Source organism: Euleptes europaea, chromosome 2 (assembly GCF_029931775.1).
Source record: "Euleptes europaea isolate rEulEur1 chromosome 2, rEulEur1.hap1, whole genome shotgun sequence".
Taxonomy (NCBI): Eukaryota; Metazoa; Chordata; class Lepidosauria; order Squamata; family Sphaerodactylidae; genus Euleptes; species Euleptes europaea.
The window spans coordinates 38,046,780-38,067,046 of record NC_079313.1 but is presented as its reverse complement, the minus strand read 5'-3'; the positions used below and the strand labels follow the sequence as shown (position 1 = coordinate 38,067,046).

At 43.0% G+C, this 20,267-nt stretch overlaps 1 protein-coding gene across 1 annotated transcript in view; it reads right to left on the bottom strand.

The window, feature by feature from the left end:
- The window catches only part of FNDC7 (fibronectin type III domain containing 7), a 37,814-nt gene extending 22,552 nt beyond the window's left edge, over positions 1-15,262 (bottom strand). The window contains exons 1-6 of the mRNA XM_056844727.1: positions 15,200-15,262; positions 13,329-13,347; positions 8,888-9,145; positions 6,236-6,490; positions 3,218-3,478; positions 1,016-1,273 (exon numbers count right to left, since the gene is read on the bottom strand). Of these exons, the coding sequence (XP_056700705.1) occupies positions 1,016-1,273; positions 3,218-3,478; positions 6,236-6,490; positions 8,888-9,145; positions 13,329-13,347; positions 15,200-15,262 (1,114 nt within the window). The remainder of the gene's footprint in view (positions 1-1,015; positions 1,274-3,217; positions 3,479-6,235; positions 6,491-8,887; positions 9,146-13,328; positions 13,348-15,199) is intronic.
- Between the last annotated feature and the right edge of the window lie 5,005 nt (positions 15,263-20,267).

Genomic DNA, 20,267 nt, shown 5'->3' with positions numbered 1-20,267 from the left:
CTGTCAACCAGTTGCAGATCCACCTAACAATAATAGGATATAAACCACATTTTCCCAATTTGTCAACTAGAATACTATGTGGAACCTTATCAAAAGCCTTACTGAAATCTAGATAAACTATGTCTACAGCATTCCCCTGATCCAGAAAGGTAGTAACTTTCTCAAAAAAGGAGATAAGATTAGTCTGACATGACTTATTCTTGAGAAACCCATGCTGGCTCTTAGTGATCCAATCCATCCTTACTAAATGCTCAAGGACTGACTGGCTATTGTGGACTGTTAGTCTGGAGTTTTTCAGGACAGGAAGCCAAGCCTTATTCATTCTTAAACTCTCTTCTTTTCTGTTAAAGTTGTGCTGATGTTTATGAATTTCAATGGCTTCTCTGTGCAATCTGACAAAATAGTTGGTAGAATTGTCCAGTATTTCAGTGTCTTGGAATAAGACCCTGTGTCCTGTTTGGGTTAGTCCATGTTCAGCCACAGCTGATTTCTCAGGTTGGCCAAGTCTGCAGTATCTTTCATGTCTGTTGGCCAACCTGAGAAAACTCCAGACTAACAAAGATTGCAGTCCACAATAGCCATGCAGATTAGCTTTGGATTCCACATGTTAACAGGTCACTTCAGGATATAATGGTTCCACATTAACATACCACACCCTAATTAGCACATTACCTTGATACTTACAGGACAATGATTAGCACATTACCTTTGATTCTTTTGCAGGACTCGGCTCAAACCCAACCCCCTTCTGACTATATATATTACTCTTCCAACACACTTTGACACTGAGAGACACTGTCCTTCAGTGTTACTCCTCTGAAGATGCCTGCCACAGCTACTGGCGAAACGTCAGGAAAGAAAATACCAAGACCACAGTCACACAGCCCGGATAACCTACAAGAACTGATGAACTCTGACTGTGAAAGCCTTCAACAATACTTACAAGCCCATATTTCTTTACACTATACACATCTGCACACCAAGAATTGTACAGGGATTTCTTTAAATCACATACCAGTTTTGAAAGTGACAGCCTCTGTAGGAATGCTTGAGCCAGCCTCATTGCTTGCTATGACAGACAAAGAATACTCATACCCACACTCGAGTGATGGTATAGTGCAGGAGCTGGAAGTTGTGCTACAGTTTAGCTCAGAGGTGCCACTATGGGCTGCCATGAGATAACTAAAAGCTCCTTCTGCTGGTGTGTAAGAAACAATAGCTCTCAAAGCTCCACTGTCCAAAGTCACCTGAACATCAGCTGGCGCATGGGGCCCTACAAGAGGTCAAAACAAATATGAAATAATTCATTTAAGTGGAACAAATCTATTACATTTTTAATTATTCTGTCCTTCCTCCAAGGAACTCAAAGCATCATAAAACATTCTCGCCTCTATGTTATCCTTACAGCAACCTTCTGCCTTGTGTGGTAGGTGAGGCTGAGAAAGAGTGGCTGTTCTGGTCACCTAACATTCTTCACGACAGAATGGTAATTTGAATCCAGTCCTAGTCCTGTATACTGTCTGTCTATTATCTATCAACCACATTTTGATCTCATCTTTCCCTCCAATGAGCTTTCCCTCCTCCTCCATTTAATCTTCATAGCAAGCCTATGAAGTAGGTTAGGATGAGAGAGAATAACTGACACAAGTTAATTCAGTGCATTTTGTGGCTATTTAAACCTAGGACTTTGCAATACTATCGCTGGCTGATACAAACTGCTGCAGTATTGTAACAGCTACACCACACTGACTCCTGCCAGAAAGGACCAAATATTTTTATTGTTGTTGTTTACAAAATTTATATCCTGCCTTTTTGTCCTTACAAGGGCTGTCAAGGTGGGCAACCATCTAAAATATACATGATAAATTACATTATAAAACCATTAAAATAAACCCCTCTCCCAAACATACCTCATTAAAATAACTTGAGTTTTTAAAAAAGAGTTAAAATACATATAAACAGTTAAAATGCATACCAAAAAAAAACATTAGTTAGGAAAGAGGAATCTTCAGGGAATGCTAAACAAAACAAAAAAAAGTCTTCACCCACTGGTGGAAAATTATAACAGAAGGGGACAGACGAATCCCCCTGGGGAGAGAATCCCAGAGCTTTGGTCCCATTACTGAATAGGCCCTCTCCTTGGTTGCTGCCTGCTTAATCTTAGAAGGCAGTGGCACCTGAAGTAGGGCCTCTGAAGATGACCATGATGGTCAGGTAGGATCATAAGGGATTAGGTGGTTCTTCAGGTATGTTGGTCCCAAACCATACCGGTTATTTGAAACTGAAGAACAGCACCTTGAATTGTGCCTGGAAACATAGTAGAAGCAGTGTAGGTGGGCCAAGCCTAGAGTGATATGGTCCCTATGACCCACCCCAGTCAACATCCTGGCTGCAGCATTCTGTACCAATCGAAGTTTCCAAACACCTTTCAAGGGCAGCCCCACATGGAGCGCACTGCAGTAATGTAATCTGGATGTAACCAGGGCATGCACCACAGTGGCCACATCTTTTCTGTTCAGGAAAGGTCGCAGCTGGTGAACCAGTCAAAGCAGGTAAAAGGCACTCCTGGCCATAGTTGCCATCTGCTTATCTAGCAGTAGGCCTCAGTCCAAGAACATCCCCATACTACAGACTTGTTCCTTCAAGAGGAATGCAACCCAACCCAACCAGAAAGGGTGACATCTTAAATCCTGGGTCAGACCTTCCACCCACTAGTAGCACTTCCATCTTGTTGGGATTGAGTTTATTAGCTTACATCCACTCCCAAACGGTCTCCAGGCACTGGTTCATGGTTTCTACAGCCTCGCTGGAATCAGCTGGAAGTGTGAGATAGAGGAGTGTCATCCATATATTGGTGACAATCCAGTTCAAATCTCCAAAATAGCCATTTTTAATTCGACAGTATAGGTTGGGTCTGATGGATACCTTCTGCTAAGTGAGAAGTCTTGCTCCAGCGGACAAAATCTTGCTCTAATGGAGGAATTTTCTTCCACTGGAGCTAGACTCTTTCTTTTGGAGCAAGACTCATTCATCCTTACTGAGTGGAAGGAATTGGATCCAATCCTATTTTTTTTCCTATCTGTACTTCTTGAACTGGATTTGCTTTATGTAAATGATTTCATAACCATGATTACATGAAGGGGTGATGCGTTAACTCCTCTTTCATTGTTTCCACCAATTGCTAATACAAAGTTACTAATTGATATTTAACTCTTACGTGTTCTTTGGTTGTAGGTGAAGTCATCCCCCGGTATTCCACTGGCATCCCAAGCATGTGCCTTGATAGTATAAAGAGTTCCTGGATCTAGACTAGAAAATACTAAGGAGGTGTTGGTGGTGTTCTCTTTCAGCATGCTGCCCAAACCATCTGATCTCATAATAGACACAAAGAATCCAACGGCCATATATACAGCTCTCCAGCTCATGACTATGTTGTCATAACTTAGGGAACTTGCCATTAGGATTGGTGCAGCCAAGACTGAGAATGAAAAAACATAGGTTAAATTTAATGGGGTTTTGTAAGTGCATGTAGAAGATAAGATTTCATTTTAGGTGATTAACATTACAGCAGCTTCTCACCTTGCATTTTGTACTCGTATATACACACCCAAGTACAAAGCCACCATACACAGCACTCAGTAGTAAAGGTAGCAACCTACTGTGTCCTTGAAAATACATAGAAATAAGGTTTGGTTCCTTTCCCATTTGCTACCTCCACGAAGACTGAATTGAATGATGGGGAAGATTTATATAGGGAGGGGTGTAACTTGCTTAGTGCTTTAACATCAAAATTAACAGCGTGATATGTGTCCAGAAGTGAACTGTGGAACTACTGCAAAATAGGTCTATCAGCTCCTCTAGGCAAATGAACAGTGACATTCTGTACCAAATGAAGTTCCTGAACATACTTCAAGGGTTGTCCCACACAGAGTACATTGCATCAGTCAGTCCTTCAGATTGTAAATGGGCTACAACCCTATTTGCCAAGAAGGGAAATTCATTAAAAGAGAATGCATCAAGAGACATAGCTTCAGCCTTAAGCTGGAGCATCATTTGTGTCTGTGGGAGACGGACAAGGATAACTTTGCATATTAGGCTCAGCACAGGTTGTCAGCCAGTCAGCTCTCAAGCAGCTTCCTGCAGCCCGCCCCCAGAGGCCAGCCCATGGCAGAACGGGTGGGATACACAGATCTGGAGGCTGCAGGCTTCTCTTTAGTCCACGGCTAAGATATAAAAGGAGGAGGCTGAAGAGGTGTTGGACATTCAGCAACTCTCAGTAAAGATCTACTCTCCCACCCCATGCTTTCAGAGTTTATTTTCTATGTGGCTACCCACCCATTGTTATGTTTGCCGGGGGTTGCTAGTTAACAGGGCCAGGAAGAAATTTTAGCCAGGGCTCTGATTGGCTGATAGGCCCTGGGGTTTTCGCCTTCCCCACACTAAAGTGTGTGTGTGTGTGTGTGTGTATATGTGTGTGTGTGTGTGCGCGTATGTAAATATATATATATATATACACACACACACACACACACTGTGTATGCTTGTTTATACTGCTAAAAAGAGCATAACCATCACAACTGGCTGCTGGTGTTTAGGCATTGGCTGGGGAACATAGAGCAGGTTGTGCAGGGTTGGTTTCCTGCATGACCAAAAAAAGGGAGGGTCCCCTTAAGGAAATTTGAGGGGAGGGGTGCACCACAGCCAACCTCGGGGCTGATGCATTGGCCATGCTCCAATGGCTAGGAATAACATGATGGCTAGGAATAACAGTTTCCACTGCTTCCATCCCTAATACCAGCTCTCTTCCCTCAGTTACCCCAACAGGAGAGTTAAAGAAGGTGCTTACATTATTTGGGCTGTCAACTGCACCCATCATCCTCAGCCTATGCTGCTCCAAGATGTGAGGAACATGTAATTAATCAAGTTGAAGCCGATTCTTCCTAGCACGGTGTGTCTTTGTCATTCTTCTCTCCCCGCACCCCCTTGGGCTAGTCCACACTCTAGGCACAAATACGTAGCCTTTTCTCTTCCATAACCCCAACCACCACCTGAAATACTGGGAGCAATGCCAGGCTAAAGAGCGTTCTTTAGAGCAAATCAGATAATAAAGGAATAATCCATAATCCATTTTCATCTCTGTGGCTCAGTTATGAGCTAACAAGGAACCATTGGTTTATTTTAACTACAAATTGATTTTTGAAACCAGAATTCAATGTGCGGACAAGCATTCAACTATTTGTTAAATTTGCCTCCATAAATACTGGTTTAATGGGTCTGGGAAACTGCTTGTGAGAGGCAGTGAAAGGTGATAAAGGATTCAATTTGAACTGCTCTAGCTGGGGAGTGGATGAGGGTGGCACTAGGCAACAAGGCAGGATGTCCATATTCATGTGCTGCACAAAATCATAGTGTTTGAATAGGTTGACACTTGCACACAACTTATGTGGGAGACATATACAGCCCAGCATAAAAACCTAAGACAATATCACCAGATGTTGGTGTAATTGGTAATATATGCAACCTATTACATGCCTGGTCTGTTGTATATTGCCTGTACATGTAAATATATTTGTAATGTGTGTGCATGTTTTTATATGATTTAAATAGACCACTGAGGAAGGTCATATAGGCTGAAATGTGTTTGGCTTGGGGTGACAGACATCAACCTTAAGACATGCCATTGTGCTATTTTAACGGTTTTTAAATAATTTTAATTCTTATATAGCGCTTCTAACAAATTATATAGTTTCATTATTTATATATATATATTTCAATAAACAATGACTGCTGCTGCATCCAGGTCATTATATAGCAAAACCAGAACAGACTGGTCGCCTCCAGAAAAATGGTCATAATGTGTAATGATGTTCACTGGGCTCTGCTCTCAGGAACAGCCTAGAGCCCTAGACAAAAATGAGCAGAGACAGTTTATTGTCCCATGGGGGGGGGGGGTGTCTAGATCATCCAGCAGTGTTGCAATGACCCTCAGAGTGAAAAGCCACTCAGCAAAACCAAGAATTAACAAGGAGACATTCCCACTTCTCAACTCTTAGAAATGGATAATCAAGACTAACAGTGTAGTCTTCCTTCCAAACCCAGGTTAGAAGCCCAGACTGAGATGGCCTGAGGAATAGTGCCAATAATGCAATAGTACCAATAGTGTATCCATATTGTATTATCAGTACTTGCAATAGAACTAATAATATCTCTGTTTCTAAACAAGATGAAAAGGTACCCGTCTTTGCCTTCTTTGCAGGTGAAGGTTGACTTCTCCCTCCGGAGTTTATAGATCGAATGGAGATTTTATACATTGTGGCAGCCTTCAACCCTGTCACAGTGCCTGGTGAATTTGAGACAATTGTTTCAACGAATGAGTCTCCATCCTGTGCTGTCAGCAAGTAACTGGATGCCCCTGCAACTGCTGCCCATTCCACTGTGATACTGTTACTCAGTTTTGAATAAGCTTGTTCGATAATGGGGATCTCAGGAGCTAAAAAAAACAAAGGTATCTGGTACCAAGGTCATTTCAAAATCAACAGAGAGATTTGACATTCAAGGACATAATTCTGTTCATTGCTGAGCGTCTGATTATGTTACAGGCATGATCTCAGGAAAGATAGACGAGTTTACCCTTTTAACTTGTAATGCTAGCACCTTTTACTGTAGCAGCATAGCTAAGCATGAAAAATGATAGAAGGATATGACTGGCTATAGAAGCTACAAATTATCCATTAATCGTTGCTGAGTCCCTGATGAGAGATATTGGCTCAGTGGTAGAGCACCTGCTTTGCATGAAAAAGTCCTCCTGAGTTCAGTCCTCAGCATCTACAGTTGAAAGGGCTCAGAGAGTAGCAGGAGTGAAAGAACTTGACCCGAGACCCTGGAGAGCCACTGCAGTTAGAGGAAACAATACTGGCCTTGACAGACTTAGTATAAGGCAGCTTCATGTGTTTGCAAATAAGGAGCATTTCAGAGTACTGCCTGCTGCATCTCTGAATGCTTCATTGCTCTGGCCCTGCCTCCCTCCAATCAACCTCTAGTGGGCAGTGTCTTGGCATCAGAACAATGCAAAAGTAGACTTCTCTATAGGTAGGTAGTTCTCACTGTAGCCTGCCTGGGTGTAAATGTGAAGCAACTAAAGAGTTCTCCAATTTAATTCAGGAAAACGTTGCAGGTTTGGGAGAACACTGGGGTGGAGAGAGAGAAAGAGAGAGCTCACAAAATGGATATATGTGACTTGAAATACACTCTGCTAAACTAAAAAAGTAAAAGTAAAATTATATGTTAGCCTGCAAATTGAAACAACCAAAAAAATTCATAATAAAACAGGCTTTCAGAGATCCTGGCAGCATCACAGGAGCTGTACTTCCACAAGCATGATGAGTTCTTCTTGAACAATATTCTCATTGTGTTAAGCCAAGACTTCTTTCATTCATTGATAGCCAGCCAGCCAGCCAAATATGTCCCCCTTTTGCACCATTTGTAATGCTCCTAAGCACTGTTTAATAAAGGAACATAGAGGATAAAGAACAGACATCTCTAATCTTCCTTTAACTAAAAAGTTGCTCCCTCCATTGCAAATTTTTCCATATCAAAATAATATCTGCAAATTTGATCAGTGTTCATTTCACTATACTATTACATCCCAAAATACATATATTCTATTTTTTCAGGAATCCTCTATGGACATCACTGATTCATAACTTTGTGCCCTTGTTTATACCAGTTCTAAAACTGGGTTTCTCAGACTGGGGTATCTGAATTCCTTACATTGTGCAGGAAACCTGTAAGAAAGGAATGAGAATACAACTGCTTCAGTTTTACTGCCTGTGTGTGTGTGAGTGGGTGGGGGTCAAGTCACAGCTGACTTATGGCAACCCTGTAGGGTTTTCAAGGCAAGAGACAGTCAGAGGTGGTTTGCCACTTTCTGCCTCCAAGTGGGCTGAGAGAGTTCTGAAAGAACTTGACTGGCCCAAGGACACCCAGTAAGCTTCATGTAGATCAGTGGGGAATCAAACCTGGTTCTCCAGATAAGAGTCCACCGCTCTTAACCACTACACCATGCTGGTACTCATTGCAAGCCTAAGAAAGTGCAAATTTATAGGATTGGCAGTGAGAGCCTATGCCAGAGATGGAAGGAAGGAGGCTTCACTGAGTTTGGTGCACTTCAGGGTTTGATGTGTATTTCCTTTCCTTGGATAGCAAGAAGGAAGTGAAACTCAGATAGTTTGAGCTGATGGTTTGCAACCTGCTACCCTAGGTGATTAGATTATTCCTGTGAACTTCCAAAAAGTCTAGATGTATTAATATATAGCAACAAGAAGAAACAAATATTTTCCAGAATTGTTAGTGGGATGCAGACCCCAATGTGGATCTTAGATTGGAGATCTGAGAAGGCAAACTGAGGTGTCAAATTGAGATTTGAGCTACCAGCTCTAGTCAAAGACGAGAAGTACAAGGACAGCAGGCATGCCAGCAAGGAAGTCTCTTTATGCCAACAGGCCATGTCAGGTGGCAGTCCAGGTCTGCTAGTCTGAACAGCAACTAGGAGATTCTGCTCCACATTCCCTATTTCTGCTCTGCATTTGCCTGTTTTCTCTCCCTTCCCCTTGCCCAGCCACAACCGAACAGGAGATGAACCTGGCCATACAGTATGACTTGCTGTCTTAAGAGCTTTTTAGTCAACCCAAAATTCTTCTCCCCATAACAATGCTAATATGATTTCAGTTTTGCGGCTTAATCCTGTGAAGGACTGCATCATATGTCTTTTCAAAATGCTCAGTAGAATATAAATCCGAGGATGTCTTTAGTAGCTTTCAGTGAAAATAGCATCCCTCTTTATAAAACAGATAGAATAAATAATCTCACAAAGCAATCCTGTACTTACCTGTTAACTGCATGGTCTGTGCTTCAGCCAACATAATTCCATTCTTGTCAACAGCATCTACTTTTACAGTGTAAACAGTGTTGGGGGCCAGGGATGCTAACACACCTACAAATGAGAAATCACTAAAATGGGCTGACAGTGAATGTCCCACTGTGTTCATAGGGGTTGCCATGACTCTGTAAGAAAAGGCTCCTGGAAATTTGGGCCATCGGAGGTAAATGCTTCTTGATGTCACATCATAAACAGATACAGAGAAACCTGTAAAACAGATACACACATCCAGTCTCTCTAATTTGACACAGAATAGTCACTGGCTATAGAAAATTGTGTATATGAACACAACAAGTGTTCTATTAGCTGTTTCCTGCTCCCTCTGCCCAAGAAACCCCTGGAGTTTTGTGACAGGATAATTAAACTCAGAAGTTATCAGCACCTAATTGAAATGCACACATTTCTCATAGGGAGATGCTCGGTCATCCCACACTTTGGGATGTGTATACAAAGTCACAGCAATTTCCTGACTTGAGAAAAGTAAAAGTCCCCTTCCCCAGGTCTACAAAATAATTTAACAAAATCCAGACAAATGTATTCATTAAGAGCTCCCAAGGCCTGGAGGAGGTACAAGTGTTGAAGAATGGGTACTTAATTCCCAGCTGTAAACAAGTGCTTTAGTTCTAGTGCTTTTCCTTTCTGTATGTTGTTCCCCAAGGCTTCTCTTTCTCTAATGACAAGTCCTACATGTGTTAGTATAAATTTAATGATATCCCCGACCTCATCCTTCCTTTCTCTCGTCCTGCCACCCGCAGTCTGCCATTTCCCCCAAAGTCCTGATGGCTGCCTGGGAAACAATTGCTGTTCTGCATGGGGGCGGGGGGGGGGGAGAGAGGGCTAATGGATTCCAGCATTCTTCCACAAGATTCTCCATTTTCTGCGGTTCAGTTTCTTTCACACTGTAAGAATTATTTAGATACCCCAATAGTTTGTACAAAACCAGACAGATGACAATTGTCTGCTAGTTATTTGTAAATTGCTGCTGTGATAGTAGCTTTTGTTTTGTATTAATATTAAATTTAATTTAAAAATTTAAAAAAATTATCAGCACCTCACCAAAATATAATCCCCTTAAATCTTGAGCCATGATCTTTAAATTGGTAGAAAATACTACATGTGTCTTGTGTAGACATAATGGGAAGAACATGAGTTTCCCATTGTGGGTTTTTTGTTTTTTTGCTTTCTACAAATGAGAATGGAACTCAGGCATTTATAGTCTCTTGATTATAGCCTCCATTTCTCAGACACAGTTTCCAATCTATATAAGGGAGAAAATACTGATTTGAAGGATGAATAAGACAAAGATTGTTAACGTCTTTGGTTTTTAGAGATATGGTATACAAAAACAACAACAGTATATTGTGGTGATGAAGAAAATGAGGAAATCCCTGAGTCAAATCTCAGATCTGCCAAAAATTACTAACAACAGACAACAAACTGTCTGCTTCAGCTCCTGCCCTGACCCTGATCCCTAGTGTGATAAGAATACTGAAGTGTCTTTGTAAAAAATACAGGGTTTACGCATAATGGTTTGGAGCAGGGATCCCTAACATGGTGCCCTTGGGTACCATGGCACTTGCCCATATGCTTCCTGGTGCCCACTTCCATCTCCCCTAAAGCAAAGAGCTTATCCTGGTTTTCCTCTACCTTCTTGGATATGGTTGCCAACCTCCAGGTGGCACCTGGAGATCTCCCATAGGGTTGCCAGGTCCCTCTTTGCTACCTGTGGAAGGTTTTGGGGCAGAGTCTGAGGAGGGCAAGGTTTGGGGAGGGGAGGGACTTCAATGCCATAGAGTACAATTGACAAAGTGGCCATTTTCTCCAGTTGAACTGATCTCTATCGGCTGGAGATCAGTTGTAATAGCAGGAGATCGCCAGGTGGTACCTGGAGGTTGGCAGCCCTAATCTCCCGTTATTACAATTGATCTCCAGATGACCAAGATCAGTTCCCTTGGAGAAAATGGCTGATTTGGGTGGTGGACTCCATGGCCTTATACTCTGCTGAGGTCCCTCCCCTCCCCAAAACCCACCCTCCCCAGGCTCCACCCCCCAAATCTCCAGGAGTCTCCCAGCCCACCTTGGAACAGGAAGTGCTTCAGAAAACCCCAGGAAAAATGTTTGCAGGGAACACCCTTGTTGTAGGGTTGCCAACCTCCAGGTACTAGCCGGAGATCTCCTGCTATTACAACTGATTGCCAGCCGATGGAGATCAGTTCACCTGGACTCTATAGCATTGAGGTCCCTCTCCTCCCCAAACCCCACCCTCCTCAGGCTCCACCCCCAAAGCCTCCTGCTGGTGGAGAAGGACCTGGCAACCCTAACTTGTTAATAGGAGGGTGCTTGATTTGGAACCTCCCACCAGTCTGTGGTTAACACCATGGCAGCCATTTTAGTATCAGCTGCATCCCACATGGTAGCCATTTTGCGGTGGCACCAACTAACTGTTTTCAAAATCCAAAAGTGCCTGCACACTCAACAGGGCTGGGAACCCCTAGTCTGGAAGAGCAGAAGCAAGCCTTGCACTTGTCTGTGTCTTCTCCTCTACCACCACCCCTTGTAGGGGGCTTGTCAGAGGGTCCCTGGGTTGGGGGGGCAGGATGATGCACAGTCAGAGGAGGCAGTGTTGAGGAAGGATGTCAAAGGGCACACTGAATGTGAGCAGGTGTACTGGCCGGGCAGGCTGGCAGGGCTGCTACTGCAGCGCAGTGCAGAGGAAGTTGAGAATGGGCGTGGCAGGATGCGAAGAAGGGAACAGAAGCCGAGGCTTCTGCAGCCTGACGGCTGCACTAAACAGTGGAGACAGCGGGGAATGCAAAGTCCGGTAAACAATCCAAAAGTCAGGCCGGGGGCTGGTACTTATCAGAGGCTAGACAGCAGGGGCGTCAAATAGGCATTCCGAGGTCAGGGTCACTAGCAGTCCATTGGTCGTTCTTCGAAGTCAATCCGAGGTCGAAAGCAGGCAAGAGAGTACCGGAGTGGTGCGTGACTGAGGCCAGAGTTCAGTACGTTGCATCCACATTTCAGCTGGGTTTTGCTGCACCTTAAATCTGGCCGGTTATCGGAGTGAACTTGATCCTGCCATTACTCACTGTCGTCTTCAGCCGTTGTAATCTCTTTATGTCTGAGTAATCTAGCCGAGCGTCGTGTTTCACTAAGCAGCTTTTGCTGCTTTTTTCTCGGGAGCTCTATGCTGTATGCTGGTTTCTTGCTGCAACTTATCAGCTGTCTTCTTCCCTCTGGCTTCCGAGGAGGGCTGGAATCCATCAAGCTGTCTAGATGTTGAAGCCTCTACCGGCCCTTTTAAATCATCCGACGGCTTCTCTGCCGCGTTTCCAGGAGGAGCGGTCAGCTGTTCCAGCTCTTCTGCTGACTCCTCTGAGTCACACAGATGAGGCCATGACAGCGGGTATGTGAACACATCTGCCGCATAAGGTGCCCTGCCAACCAGACTGCCTTTTGGGGTGATCGTCCCTCTGGCAGCCTTAGAAAGGAATGATTCCTCAGCCACGGGAGCTAGAAAATCCCACATTCTGAGAGCAGCCATTATTCTCCTGCATCTGTATGTGGATTTGTTTCTGCTAGCAAAGGACAGCTGCAGAACCAGAATTTGTTCTGAGCATCCAGCCACTCTAATTAAGGACCAAGGTCATGGAAGGAACCGCACATCCATACAGATGAGTGATTCCTCCATGAGGCAATCCTAGGCACCCACCTCTCGAAGGGTGGGTGCTCCTAGCTCTGAGAGCACAGGAGCCCGGGATACACAGGAGCTGCCTGGAACCTGGTACTCCACCTGCAGCAACCTTATTTTTCGTTATAGTCATAATTTTTGCAGATGCGGCCAGCAGGAAGCCTGCTACACCCAATAACCACAGCACTTATTGTTCTACTTTTCCATATTTAGCCCAAATCCCACAGCTTTTTCTCATTCTTCCTCTAGATTAGCATATCCCCAAAACCACCCACAACCATGCCAGTGCAGGGGCGTGTGCCTCAGTTGCACCAACAGCCAGCTGCTGTGGGGTTGTGCCAGCACCCCACAGCAGCACAGCGGCCCTGGGGGCCTGCACTGGCATAACTGGCCCTTACACCGGTGTAAATCGGAGATAAACCGGCGTAATGATCAGTCAGCTCCCTCAGTCTGCTCCCTTTAGGATTGTGCTGTTAGTCTGGATCTAACCTATTAGATTTAATTTCAAGTCCCTCAGGTCTTGCAACCCCCCAAATAACCAGATCTTTTGAAAACGTGCGAGTTAATATTACAGGTAGTTAAGAGCAATGCTTATGAAGAGGTTCCCAAAACTATAAAGATCAAAACATGGGAGTTTCATTTTTCTGATGTTAATTTTTAAAAAATAACTGCAAAAGAAAAATACCTTTCCCATTTTACCTGTGTTAGCTGAGATAACCTGCAAAAGAAGATTGAGAATATTTGAGAAAAAATATTGGGATAAATTCTTTTTCTAAAGCTAATTAAAACTTTATGTTCCTAGTACAAACAATGATTCCTTTAAAAAACGTGCAAAAAACTAGAACAATAATATATCATTTTGACATCTTGTTTATTCATGCATAGATATGTACAGCCGCAACAAAAGCTATTCATGAGTTTTGGCATAGGTATGCAGATCACATTACAAATTCACCTTCCCTTCCTACATCTGACTATTCATCCTGAAGAGAAAGTTTCCAGTTGCTGAAAGACCAGCATACTGATCTCAAACAAATTATATGAACACAAGAACCATTATTTGCAGGGGAAGCTTCTTCTACATAATATCTCCAGTCTGGTAACAGAAATCCAAGCAGCCATCTCCACATGTCATTGGTGTACATGAAAATCTGGATGCACATCTGATACCATGATGCTCATCTGAGCCCTACTGACTAAATATATCTTCTGATGTGAAGGGAGGTGAACATGCACATCAAGACTACCCATTGTAAGTCACTACCTGTTTACAATTACAGTTGGATCTACATCAACCTGCCAAAGTTTCAGTATCCCTAGCAGAAGATTTTTGGTGGGAGCCTGCATTATGTGATGTCAGACTGGCAGGAACTTCTGGGAGGCCTTTTTTGTTGGCTGCTACCAGGTGGTGGAACTCCCTCTCCCAGGAATTGGTGCCATCTTTACAGGCCTCCTGGAGGAAGCTTAGAACATTTTTGTTCTAGAAAGTTTTTGAATTAGTGATGGCGGTTAGTGTTTCCTGAGCTGCTTTGGGGGGGTTCCTGACTTATGTTTATTGATTTTATTATGTATATTTCCTTGGGAATTTTAGATAGTGAGCCATCTTGCGGCCCTTGAAAATGTATAATGGTAGCATGTAACCTGACTAAATAAATAATTCATAGCAAAAAAAGTTTAAGATTTTGTGCTAAAGACCTTCACCTGATCCATGGACAAGTTAAACGAGTATGAGGGCCAAAGCATATCTGGTTTCCCTGAAAAAAGTAGCAATTTAATGTACTATGGAATAGTACAAGGATTACAACAGAAAAAATTTGTTAGGAGTAAATCAAACAAAAATCAATGTGACTATTCTCTAAATAAATCTGTTTAAATCATAGACCCAGATGGTCAATGTCCTTACACTGATAACTACAAAGTATTCCCATAGCAATGAGAGATTTTGGAAGTGGAGGCTAATGGCTGCTAGGACTATGAGACAAACTTGTCACCAACCAAGGAGGGAATATCTTTTGAAATGTTTTGTGAATCAGAGTGCCTGTGTTCTAAAAGTACAACAAATATATGTTTTTCTCACATATGCTCTTATAAGAGAGTAGCCCCCAAACAATGTAAAGCAGATAAATTAGTATTAAGATGCAAAATATAATTTATTGTAAAATATTACTTTAGTGTTTTGAGTTGCACATAGGTCTTTATTACAGCAGATAAAATAATCCTAAACATGTTTATTCAGAAGTAAATCCTACTGAGCTGAATGGAGTTTACTCTCTAGTTAGTAACTGTGTGCAGGACAGCAGCCTTAAAGAGCAATCCCAAGCAGAATTATACTACCCTTAAAAGCCCATTGACTTCAATAGATTTAGAAGAGTATAGCTCACCTTAAGATTGCCATTTAAGATTAAAGGCTGATCTTAAATATTTGAGATATTCAGATATTTTTATCTTGCACATTTCAACAGCAAAACCAACACACTTTCACAGCAATAGGATTGTTTTTAAAATAGAAATAAGTAGCACATTGTAGACTAAATTTGTTTAAACAAGTCTGTCAAACTGTTTTGACTCACCATTTTACAGCTGATGAGAATTAATCCATAAAGTATGAAATGTCTATATCTTGCAGCAATCATTCTGCAAGCTGGACTTTTAGTGTCTCCTTCACTTATGGATGTAATGAGATCACCATCAGTAGAAACCAGCAGAAACCACCTTCCTATGAATGTTAGCTACGTTTTAGAGTCACTGAGAGCTTATGTTTGTCTGTAGCTCCTCCTCTAGCCTTGCCTAGAAAGGCTGGAATGTAGATAGAGACCGGTTAAGTTTACCTAGCTAATTTATTTCATCAAATGAATAAAACTATTTATGATATCCAATTGAACATGGAAGTCATTCTTCCACTCCACTTCCCTCTGTTGCTCATAGATATACTGACTGACGCCTGATCTGTCTTCCAGTTTGTTTCGAGGCACAATTCCAGGTGCTGTTCTTGAGCTTCAAAGAACATATGGTTTATGAACATGCACAACTGTCACGGTCATCTTTGGAGGCCATACTCTGGGTGCCCCCCACTTCTGGGATTAGGCAGGTGGCAACCCGGGAGAGGGCCTTCTCAATCATGGCACCAAAGCTCTGGAACTCTCTCCCCATAGATATTCATCTGCCCTCTTATTTTGCCATCTTCAGCCAGTGGGTGAAGACTTGTTTTGTTTTGTTTGGCATTCCCTGAATGATCCCTCTTTCCTAACCAATGTTCTATGTTTTGTATGTATTTTAACTGTTTAATATGTGTTTGTTTGTTTGTTTGTTTGTTTACTTTTTGTAAAGTTGTTTTAATGAGGTATATTTGGGAGAGGGGTTTATTTTAATGGTTTTATAATGTAATTTATCATGTCTATTTTAAATTGTTAGCCACCTTGGTGACCTTGTAAGGTTAGAAAGGTGGGATATAAATTTTATAAATAAATATTAATTAATTAACTAATATCATAATTTGCATTTAATCTTTATAGTTTATTATACTGAGGTTGATTCACGTGGCTATACAATCTCTGGCAGCTACAGTTTTCAAGGGCCCTCTCTAACTTTCAGTTGCCCATGGAAGGATCATCATGAGTGTGCCAACAACTAGGGTTGCCAAGTGCCCGCTGGTGGTGGGCAACCCCCCAGTAAAGAGCCCCTCTGCCCGCCGACCAGCTGAGGGTTGGCGGGCAATCGTGTACGCACAGGATGTGCGCTCGCCGGGAAGCCTCTCCCTGGGGAGAGGGGGCTGCCCGCTGCAGGCCAGTGGGAACCTTCCCTTGTCTTCCCCCGGGTGAGCGGGCTGCCCTCTGCAGGCCCGCTCACCAGCCGGGAACCTTCCCTCGCCCTTCCCGGGGCAAGCGGGCCGCCCGCTGCAGCCAGGTGCACAAGGCAGCACGTCCGGTTTACAACGCGCGCGTACACACACACAACTGAAGGGAAACCTCCTGCTGAAGGTGAGTGGGGACCTGGCAACCCTACCAACAACACCTGCATGGTCCAGCCAGCTGTGCTCGTTTTGTGGGAAGCCTACCAGAGCTGGTGAGGAAGACATGCCCCCTCCAAGCTTTTCAGAAAGGCAGAGATGTATAAAAGAGCATCTGAAAATAGATAATAGATTCTATCATGAGATGTTTGTGGCTGGTTGGTTGGAGATCTGTTGGCTGTTTGTGGTGATGAATGGGTTTTGCTCACCACCTTTATGTCTGCTGTGTGTTTTTAGGAATTTTAATTTTGTAAGCTGTTTTAACTCTTATGTACATGAGAAAACTGGAATGGGAATGCTTTAAATAAATAACTTGTTTAGCTATTTTTCTCTTGGTAGGGCTCTATGAATGGAACATCCCAGGGTGGGGGAGCTGGCCACACATCTTCTATGTCATTGTTCAGCCATCTGCTCAGTTGAAACTATGCACAGTATATGTTTATGCAGTGGAGGACCTACATTTTTGGGGCTCTGAAGCTTGAACTGTTATGGGGGGCCTTTCACAACCAGCAACAATAGGGCAACATCCAACAAGGCCCTGGCCCCAGCCTGATGGAATGTTCTTCCAAGTAACATCAGGGCCCTATGGGACCTTCAGAGGTTATGCAGGGCCTGTAAAACAGAGCTTTTCCACCAGGCCTACAACTGAGGGCAACCACAGGTTGTCATTGTTACTGTCCTCCCTCGGTGTTTCTGACATGAGGATTTGGCTGCTTGGCCGGGCCTCCATTGGCCCTGTAATTATACGAGTACCATCTTGTTAACTGTATTGAATGGTTTTATGAATTTTATTGATTACTTATGAATTTATATATATATGATTTTATTATGATTGTTGTTACCTGCTATCAGGTAAGAGAGAGGAATGGGGATCTTCAGTAGCTGCCACCACTCTGGTGTGAGCTTAACTCAAGAAAGCCCAGAGCACCCTCCCTGCCCCTGGCTGCTTCTTCTCCCAACAGGGTATACTTTCTAGGCGACCAAATGAGGCGTGAGGACCCAGGCAAAATAACAAACAGTTTATTTAAAAGGTGTAGTAATAATGATAAGCCACAATAGGACGACAAAACCAGTAAAGGCAGGCAATCAAACAAATAAAAACCCTAACACATCTATCTTTACTGTCCCTAATCTATCTTTACTGTCCCTGTTCAGGTGTTGTATCTTTAATGCTAGGCTTCAAAATAAGGAGGCAGTATAGTTTGAAACACGAGTATCTAGAGACTGACTTACCTACCAGCCCCTTATCTTTTCAGAAACATTGGTTCAGGCTTGTGGCATATAAAAATCATATCAGTTTCTCTCTCTGAGAACTTGAGGTCATGCAGGCTGCAATTTTAGAGAGCAAGATAAGGAAAGTAGGGAGTCGACACAGGTGCTGGTGAAGTCACTGGGCCTAGAGGTTTCAAGGCCGAGAACCCGGGGAGGGAGTTTCGCCTACACATTCCATCTTGATAGCACAAGGGCCCATGGGTGGGAGAAGGTGCCTTGCTTAATTAGTTCTTGTACAGCTGCAGAGTACATGGTCCCCTCATGACAACACACCTGATTGGTTAGCAGGGTTGCCAACCTCCAGGTAGTGGTTGGAGATCTCCTGGGATTACAACTGATTACTAGGCGACAGAGACCAGCTTACCTGGAGAAAATGGTTGTTTTAGAAGGAGGACTCTATGGCATTAGACCCCACTGAAGTCCCTCCCCTCCCCAAACTCCACCCCCAAAATCTCCAGGTATTTCCCAACCAGGAGTTGGCAACCCCTATTAGTTAGAACCCCCATTAGCAACATTCCTGACCGGTCATTTGCCATATATTTGATTGTTCAACTAGAATCATGCCAACTAGGATCATTTGGCACAAAAGAAGATTTTTCATTCTAGTCTTTGCCCTTTGTCTGGCTTACATCTGTCTTTGGGTCACTTATTGATTCTAGACCAGGTGGGCCTTGCTGGCTAGAGCACCTGCCTTGGACATCTGTTCAGACTCAGTCTGGTCAAGTAACATCTGGACTTAGAGAACCAATGCTTGTAAAAGTGCTTAGGTTAGATATTTAGCTTTTATTATTTTATCCTAGTTGTTTACTTCTTATATTGTATATTTCTGCACATTCCTTGAGTAACCTTTATTAGTTATATTTTGTGGTGATCTTAGGTTTGGGGGCTTCAGTCTGAATCCTGTCCTTTATGCTTATTGGCTACAGCTACCAGAGTAATTGTTTTTTGGAACTGAACTTGCAAGCATCCTACCTTACAGAACTGACTTCTTGATCTTAGATCCGGGAGGATAGACTCAGTCCCTCAGTCTCTGGCTGGTGGGTTAGTTAAGGGAACTGGAGATAGCATGTTACCCTGAAGTTGTGAGGAGTCACACTCCAGCACCTTGTGGTTTTGTTTTGACCAACCTGTCATCCTTAAATTGATTTGATGGGAGACCATGTACAGTGCGTTGCAGTAGATGTCCTTGAAAGGCTGCCGCCACAAGACTCAGGGCACTTTGTATTCCCAGCGATGTCTTAAGAGTTTGAAAATGTTATAAAAAACATCGGGGGTTACCGCACTTGTATTCCCAGCGATGTATTAAGAGTTTGAAAACATTATAAAAAATACTGTTCGCACTTGATTCCCACCGATGTATTAAGAGTTTGAAACTGTTATAAAAAATACTGTTCGCACTTTGTTTGGCCCCTTTAGCTGTGTCAACGTCTTCCAACCATTTATAAGCCGTGGTATCCAAAAACCCTTTTAAAGCAATGTTTAACATTTTCAAACTCTTAATACATTGCTGGGAATACAAAGTGCGGTAACCCCCAAAGCTTTAAAAGGGTTTTTGGATACCACGGCTAATAAACGGTTGGAAGACGTCTTCACAACTAAAGGGGCCAAACAAAGCGCGAACGGTATTTTTATAACGTTTTCAAACTCACAGTGGGTAGCCGATTTGTAGGGCAGTAGTAGAAAAGGGCAAGAGTCCAGTAGCACCTTAAAGACTAACAAAAATATTTTCTGGCAGGGTATGAGCTTTCGTGAGCCACAGCTTACTTTTTCAGATACAGCTAGAATGTGAATCCATCTGTCTTTAAGTAGAGGAGAGTGAATTCAGACAAGCATTAGTATGTAAATGTTAACAGTATGTAAATGTGAATAGCAGGCATGATGGGATTAGGTGTGGTATGCAGAAGAGTCTGTGATGTCCAGGGGAGAGATGGGTGTGGAGAAATCAGCATTGGCAATGAGCCATGAATGCAAGGCTCACGAAAGCTCATACCCTACCAGAAAATATTTTTGTTAAGTCTTTAAGGTGCTACTGGACTCTTGCCGTTTTCAAACTCTTAATACATCGGTGGGAATACACAGAAAGTGCGAACAGTATTTTTTATAACGTTTTCAAACTCTTAATACATCACTGGGATTACAAGTGCGGTAACCCCCTCAGGATTGTGCTGATGCGGTAAACGGGGGTTCGGGGTGGGGAGAGACCCATTGTTTCAAGAAACAGTTATTTATTTGGAGCAGCTGCGACCCAGAGGCCCTAATGGGAAGAAATCTCTGAGTCCCGATTGTACTGAGGAAAGGATATTTATCCAAATTCAAGTTATGACGGTACATCAACATTATGTACATATCTGATTGTATTA